General features: G+C 42.1%; 1 protein-coding gene and 1 non-coding gene across 2 annotated transcripts in view; one reads left to right on the top strand and one right to left on the bottom strand.

Annotated features, from left to right (window-relative positions):
* Window positions 1–8,431, top strand: part of invs (inversin) — a 37,117-nt gene that overhangs the window by 19,963 nt on the left and 8,723 nt on the right. Inside the window, exons 16-17 of the mRNA XM_042226820.1 lie at window positions 159–726; window positions 1,550–1,701. Of these exons, the coding sequence (XP_042082754.1) occupies window positions 159–726; window positions 1,550–1,701 (720 nt within the window). The remainder of the gene's footprint in view (window positions 1–158; window positions 727–1,549; window positions 1,702–8,431) is intronic.
* On the bottom strand, window positions 7,434–7,506 carry trnat-ugu. Its single transcript has one exon. It is a non-coding gene; the product is annotated as a tRNA-Thr (tRNA).

The following is an 8,431-nucleotide window of genomic DNA, read 5'->3' on the forward strand; positions in this document are numbered from 1 at the left end:
GAGGTGTACTTTTAAACACTAATTTTAAACACTTTTTAGGTGTTTAAAATGAACTTTTAATTGAGCAAATGCATTCATCTTGACTAAACAGTACAGACAGTGGTGTTTTATTCATTTACATGATCTTTATTTTTTCATTTCAACTCCACTCCAACCAGTTCACAAAAGCAGGTCCTCTAGAAGAGGTAAAGAAGCTGAACCGCATGATTGTCCTGAAGCTTTGGGCTGCAGTCATGTGAGCAGTGATGCTTCCCCCGATGCTCTGCAGACCACAAGGCTGACAGAACTTCTCTCCCCTTCCGGCTTCAGACCCACACCTCCCTCCATGCCCAAATTCAGGGAACGACTTTTGTCAAACTCACCCAGTCCTTCCACAGCGGTTTCCTCTGTGGACCAAACTGAGGCCGGTAGAAGAGACTGCATGCCTCTAAAAAAGAGTAATGCGAACATGAGCGTGCAGACTACCCGGGCAATTACTGATGCCCACACCTCTCCACAAAAACACAGACGACATAAGGAGCGTACTTCAGAGAAGGCCACAACCAAAGACCAAACTCGCTCAGCCTCATTAAGAAGGAGTTCATCTGTAGATCACAAAAGCCCCCCAAGAAAGGCTCAATCTGCCGCACACGCACCAATGTCAACACGTGCACACAGGGAGTACAACAAGGAGCATCGCAGGAGGAGGAACGAGGCTGCACGCATCATCCAGCGTGCCTGGAGAAGGCGAGTTTACATTTTTCTCCTTGATCGTGTTTGTGTTTGTACCAGGAGGGTTGTGGGAGATTGGCAGCGCAGTATGATATCATAAGGCACACTTTATTGTCCCCTTAGGGAGATTTTTTGTGGACTCAAGTGCCGTCACAGAAGCTGCCTTCACTAAGAGTCAGTAAACATTAAAAGAAAAGAGAAATTCATAAATAGATTTAAAAAAGGGGCCTATCACAACATTCAATACACACATTGCAGATAATCTTAAAAACTGTTATTTAAATGCTTGATCGATGCTGGGACAAATGAATTTTTTTGAAGCGATTCAGACCGCATTTAGCATTCAAAATTTTGGGGCAGTGCCATGTGGCACCCACATGTGCCCCCTTGCGAATACTTTCCCGCCCCCGTCTTTAGTCTGGATGCCATGAACAGTGGAGCAGTGGGGGGGAGAGCGTGGGAGAGGGTTGAGACAAGAAGACGTGGGACAGAAAGGCTGTAATCTAGAAGTTTCATAGTATTTTAACAAGAGGCTAAAAGTTCAGCCGGGCTGCTCTAATAGCTACCAGAAGCCTCTCGTTGCTTTTCTCTCTGTCTTGCACACACTGCGTTTCTCTTAGTGGATGCCAGTCCACTGCAGGAGGCCCTCTGTTTCTCCTCAGCTTCACAGTTATATTGTGTATATGTTGCCTATTAATTTCCTTGAGTAAACTGTTTACTTTGTTTACGCTTAGTGAGAATTAGTGCGAGGACTTGCCAGCTTTTAAAGCTTTGAACGCTGTTAGAGATGATTTTTATAGAACTGCGTGCATGTGTTTGTGTGGATGTGTGTTTGCAGGTTTTGTGCACGCAGACGGAGGGAGGTAAAAGCCCATGAAGAGGTGGAGTCCAGACATTCAAACTACACCCATAACAGGAAGAAGGTGGAAATCCGAGCTCAACCTGCTAAGCCAACACAGAGTAAGAGCTCTGTGCTCCAAAGCATCTACGGTAAGATCACCAGCATACTGCCCCAAAACTGTTTTTAGTTTCCCGAATCATTCTATTGCTTTATTTACACTCACCAGACACTTTATTAGGCACACCTGCTCATTAATGTAAATATCTAATCAGGCAATCACACACCTGCGATTCAGTGTATTTCGGCTTGTAGATGTGGTCAAGATGACCTGGTTAAGATGAAACTGATCATCAAAATACGGCAGAAAAATTATTTTCTACACTTCACAGGCTGGTCAAACTCTAAGGGTAAAATGAATGAAAAGCCTACTTTTCTATGGATCAGAGAGTTTTAATATCATTGTCACTTGATCAAAACTGTAAGTCAGAGAGGAAACGGTCAGGTAATGAGTGAGAAACAGTGGTGTTATTAAAGATGTTTAAGGAATTGAGCATCTGCCCGTCTTAATTAAAAGTGGTATTAAAAGCAGATGAAGCTACAAATCAAGGTGTATAGAACAGACCGTAAGCAATATCTTATAAACGTTGAATGACAGAAAGGTCTTAGTGTTAAAGAAAATGTAGATCTTCTTTGATTTTCCCACACAATCATCTCTGAATGGACTGGAAAAGAAAAAGACATCCAGTGAGCAGCAGTTCTCTAGTTTGAAATCCCTTATTGATGCCAGAGGTCAGAGGAGTATGGAAGCCCGTTTCCGCCACTAAAAAAAGAAAAAAGTATCCATAACTCTAAATTTCGAGTTATCTTTCTCGAAATTTTGACTTATTAATTTGAAATTTTGAGAAAAGTAGCTTGAAATGTTGACTTTTCTCAAAGGTTTGAGTTAATAATCAGTAATCTACATGAATGACGTAATTTCCTTGTTACCCGGAAGCGGAAGCCCTCAGCTACAAATGCTACAGTTAAGCTACCAGTATAACAGCCAGTCATGAATGCACAAATTGCTGATTATTTTCAGCGTAGCGTCACAAATGATGAAATGCTTGTGTTATGAGCTGAATCACATGGTGTTACTATCAGCAAACGTACTCTTGAAAGCGCCAGTTTGTTGTGATCCGGTTTTGAGTGTGCAGTCCACGTAGATTACTGATGGCAGAGATAACTCAAAATATCGAGTTACTTTTCTTAAAATTTCAAGTTAATAAGTCAAAATTTCAAGAAAATAAGTTGAAATTTTGAGTTAATAAGTCGATATTTCGAGTTATGGATACTTTTTTTTTTAGTGGCGGAACCGGGCTTCCATAGAGGAGAATGCCCAGAGGCAACAGTAACTCAGTTAACTACTCATTATAGTCAAGGTATGCAGAAGAGCACCTCTGAGCACACAACGTGCCTGGTCCACTGAATCCTGGTTTCTGCTGTGACATTCAGATGGTAGGATCAGAATTTGGCATAAACAGCATGGAAGCACCGGTCCACCCTACCTCATATCACTGGTTCAAGCTGCTCTTGTTTGTGATGTGGGTGATATTTTCTTGACACACTTTGGACCCCTTAGTATCAAATGAGCATCATTTAAATGCTGCAGCTTACCTGAGTGTTGTTGCTGACTGTGTCCATCCCTTTATGACTTCTGATGGCTGCTTCCAGCAAGATAATCCACCGTGTCACAAAGACCAGACCATCTTAAACTGGTTTCTTGAACCAAATAGTAAGTTCACTGTACTCAGAAACCACTACAGTCACCACATCTCAATACAATAGAGCACCTTTGGGATGTGGTGGAACAGGAGAGTCACATCGTGGACACGTTTACAAGAACTGTGCCGTGCTGTCGTGTCAATATGGTCCGAAAATCTCTAAGAAATGTTTCCAGTTCAATCTTTGCCATAAAGAATTTCATAATATATTTCACATATATTTAACATATCTTTCTCTCACATCTATTTAAAAATGTGTGGTCGATCCTGTGACATTCCACTGAACTCTGAAAAAGGAGAAGCATGAAAACTGAGCAGAGCTATTTTAGACTAAACCTTTGAGAGCAATGCTGCACTTAATTGCTCTGGTAATGTAATATTGGATTAATCAGGATGATGGCTCACCGCTGAAATAATGACTTTTCAATTTCCAAACATTAAGTTTTAATGTTTCTAGTGGCTGAAAAGCTCAACAAATGCAACACTGTGACCTGTGAGTCTGCCTGAGTGCACACCAAAACACGAAAAACACTTTTTTGGGGAGGAGTGTTGTCATGCGAGCAAAGAGATGATAGGAAATGAGGATGCTGGGAAAGCACTCTTAACAGAAGCAGGCACCTTGCAGTTTGTAAACAAGCAATAATGGCCAAAAGACAGCCATGCTAATAAACATGTTATAGAAATTATCACCTGCAACTTTGCCACATTAGAAACAATGGATATCAAGTGTAGGAAAAGCAGCTTTAATTTTAACTCTAATAGTTGTAGATGAACTCTTGGTGTGCACTGACCCTTTGCAGTTTTAAAGCAGCTCGTGCACGCTGCAACTCCTGAGTTAAATATGCTTATTAGGAATGTTTTTAATTGGCTAAACCTTGAACTCGTGTTCGGTTAAGTTAGCAGAAAATAGTGGCTGAGAAATCAGTGAGTAGGATGTGCAGCATGAATTAAAGCTTTAGCATTTGAAGATTTTGTAAGATTAAAAGAAGAAGAAGTTACAAATCCAGCTGTGTAAGAAACACTGTAAGCGACCCGTGGAAATGTCTGGCTGATGCTTCAATCCACACGCCGGGACGGTATCAGCCTGGTTTCCTGCGTGGAAGCTCTGGTAAGGTTTCGCCCTCACAGACAGGCCTGACCTTCTTAACACATCACCAGGTGATGATGGGAGGACAGACAGAAGCCTTGCTGCGCCAAAACACAGAAGCCCGCACAGCCTCTCTGCTCACGGTCCGGCCCGGTCTTCTGACGTTGTTTTCCCCTCCCCCTTCTCGCCTCTCCTCCCTCTCTACCTGACAGTGCTGGCACTGTGAAAAGTTCAGAGCTGTCAGGGGGAATGTCAGACGACTGCGTAGAGCTATCTGCTGAACACACACATTAACAACACCCCCCCTCCCAAACACACACACACACACACACGAGAGTCATTTTATTACTCCGTCTCTCGTATCTTGAAGTAGACAGATGTATGAACTGTGGACGCTATCACCTGCACGCTTAATTATTATAAACCATTTTTAAAAATAGCTTTCCAACACTCTTATATCTAAAAAATCTGTGTCAGAACAAGATCTTGTTTTCATCACAGATAAAAAAAAATGTATTACTTGTTTAATTTGCTAATATAAAAAACTTATGTGTTTAAATATTATTTTTAACGTCCCAGACAACAAGACTGGTAGTGGTTAATGTATTTCTCTCATACATGAAAGCTCCCCAGTTGAATTGTGTGAGTGGACACAAACCCCGCCACAGAGTCCTAGAGCTGGTCTCAACCCTTAGATCTTGTAAAGGAAATTTGTAAAAATCTGTCCTGGAGTCACCTTAGAATAAGTGGGCAAGTGAAACTGCAAACCCCACCCTCCCTAAAGAGTGTACATATGAAAAGTGGAGTAGTAAGCATACAACAAGTGGAGCTCAGTGAGAAAAAAAACTAGATTCTGTCCTGGGCCACTGTGCCGCTCCCTGACCTGTCCTTTAAAACTATGACCTACAAGCCAATAAAATGGGGTTCCAAAGTGATTAACCTGTATTTGGCTGACTTCCAGGTATTTCTTGGAAGGAGTCTACAACTTGCGATTAAAAAAATTGAAACTTTTATGTTAGCCTGCAATTAAATAGGTGGTGATGGCTTTATATTGGTAGATAGTGGTTAGGTCTACTGAGAGCACGAAGGAAACCAAATATGTGAAAGCCTATGTCAAAACAGCGCCTTTCCCACTGCATAGTAGGAGCAATTGCCCTGGCCTATATTAGCAGGGGTCTTCACATTTACTCAGTTTTATGGGCAAGATGTAACAGGACCAAACCTGGCACATTCTCCCCTGTGAAGTGCTATTGGGGACAGTTGTCTTCTTAACAGTCATGTCTAGAGATGGACCGATCCGATATTACGTATCGATATCGGTCCGATACTGACCTAAATGACTGGATCGGATATCGGAGAAAAATAAAAAATGTAATCCGATCCATTAAATATCACGAAAGCACCTCACATACGCCGTAACTCACCTCAGAACGTTAGCACGTCGGAGCAGTATGCATCACGTGATAGAGCAGCTGTGGCATGCGGGACCTGTCGGTGGTCTGGATAGCATTTGGAGCTTCGCTAGCAACCTGGCATTTCATCTCCGACAAAGTTATCCCCGAGAGAAGTAAAGCAAGTGTGTAAGTCCATCTCTGAATGTTTGTAAAGCATTCCTGCATTAAGCTTAACGAGCGACTGCCTCTCGCTCTCCGGCTGCTACTTCAATCATGAAACTGCTTAATGATCAGCTGATCGGCTTTTCTGTCGCGAGTCCGTCTCTCTTGTTTGTTTTTGGCCCACTTTGCACCAGAAAGAGGAAACCAGCGGCTGAACAACAGCAGCACGTTTAAGCTTGATAAGCTGTTGTTAGAATTTATTTAATATTACTTTCTACTCGAGGATCTTTTTCTACGTAGCTGACGCTGGTAACTGTGCAGGGGCGGATCTAGCAAAGTTTAGCCAGGGGGGCCGATAGGGCATGAACAGGGAAAAGGGGGCACAAAGACATACTTTTCTTTCTTATTCTCATTTAAAATTTCTAGCTTTTAATAAATAATTATCTGACACCCAAAGTTTTAATTTGATGTAAAAGGAATAGAAGTCAATTACTGTATATAGTGACTATTAAGTCTAATATATATACCCTAGTAAGCTATAGTACTTTTTTCCTTTGGGAAGGTACCATCTGTGCAGTCTGCAATTTTGTTGAAGAAAGATGTTGAATCTATTTAATATTTCTTGAAAAAGAATTGATTTCTGTGCATTTTTTTTCACACTGCATCAAATTAAGGTTGATTACGTCGATTAAGCATCATGAGGTGTAGCGTGAGGGGTGGTTCCCTATTTTTTATTTATTTTTTTTTGTTGTTGCTGGGAGTTGGAACCCTATTAGTTAGGTTGCTTAATATTTACGCTAAGTACTCTTTAAAATACCAGAATAGGGAGGATGGTGTAGGTTTAAGTTTATTAGATTGATCAGTATTGCTGAACTATGAAATTTTTTTTTTTGCATACAGGTATAACAGAATAGCTTTAGTGTAGTTGTTGTTTTAAACTTGAGTATGAACTTATACAAAATGCAGCAAGATATTTAAAAAAACAGTTTTGTTGATTAAAAAAACACTATATCGGATTCATATCGGTATCGGCAGATATCCAAATTTATGATATCGGTATCGGACATAAAAAAGTGGTATCGTGCCATCTCTAGTCATGTCTGGCAATCTGGGAGTTAATATTTCTAAGCACAAAATACTAACTAAATCGCTATTTCTCTCATAGTGAAACGCAAAATGAATGCTATGAAAGAGAGCTTCAGGTTATGTTTTTATCCCTGGTTCTCTGAGCGAGTGAGCGAGTGTCTCACCGAACCAACCTCTTTGCTAGGGAAGTGAGGAAGAGGTGGGCTTTTTTGAATTACATCTGACGCTATGTCAGCCTATTATATAGGGAGGCCTATATAACATGGGCATCATTTAGCTAACAGTAAAGGCTGTCGATCCAAATCGTGGCAAGATGTGGCGAGTTGATCTGAGTAGGTTCTAATGGAAAAGGGGCTTATGTGTCCACCTAGAGGAGGACCAAAACATTTACTAGGCCCCAGCGAGATTTGAACTCGCGACCCCTGGTTTACAAGACCAGTGCTCTAACCACTGAGCTATAGGGCCTTTGCTGACATAACACCCATGGATACACTACATAAAGACAACCGTAGCATAGCTCAAGTGTGGGTGTGGACTGAACTTGATCAGCCAGTTAAAGGAGTGCTCTTACAAGGGTGTTTTGTAAAATGCACCTTGGCAGCAGTGGCCCTGCTCATGGAAAAGGCTTTCGGTTAGTCACATATTCGACGACAGGCTGGTGGCAGCCCCCAACTACCAGGGGGTGGCTTGTCAGTGAAATGCTCTTATACACCACCCGGGGAATTTGGGCTTTCAGATAAACGTGGAAGAGAGTAGTCTAAGGAGCTTGGAAAGAAAAGCGTCTGGACTTCTTTAAGTTGCTTGAAGATGTTTCACCTCTCATCCAAATGGTGGAGAGTCCCAGATTTAAACCCAGTGGGTCCCCCAAAGAGGGACAAAGGACCCCCTGATGATCCTCTACCTAGTAAAAGAGAGTACATTGAGACCATCTACTTTCATAGGGCTCAGGTCTAGACTTCTCCGGGTGAGAGCATTTCTATCTTAAGGCCATACAGCCATCCCTAGCACAGTTTCACAGAGGCAACACAAGTTAGCCTCAAACAGTGCAAGAGGCTGCTAGGCCTGATAGGTTAGCAGCTGTAGCTTCCTCTGTAGTGACGATGCCACTGGACATGAGACTTCACAGGTGGGAGCTTCTTCCCTGTGAAGTACTACTGGGGACAGTTGTCTTCTTAACAGGAATGTCTGGCAATCCGGGAATTAGTATTTGTCCCCCTAGTGTGACACAAAATGCAAAACATAACCCCGGTTCTAAAGTAGTACTCGTCAGGCTAGGACTCCGCAGTCTATTTACACCTACAGACCAGTGGACACTCTTTCAATGATGAGGATGTACACATCCTGGACAGGCAGGAATGCTGGTTTGAACGGAGAGTCAAGGAGGCCATTT

The sequence above is a fragment of the Haplochromis burtoni genome, unplaced genomic scaffold, assembly GCF_018398535.1.
Source record: "Haplochromis burtoni strain Fernald_Lab_line unplaced genomic scaffold, NCSU_Asbu1 Contig_230, whole genome shotgun sequence".
NCBI lineage: Eukaryota > Metazoa > Chordata > Actinopteri > Cichliformes > Cichlidae > Haplochromis > Haplochromis burtoni.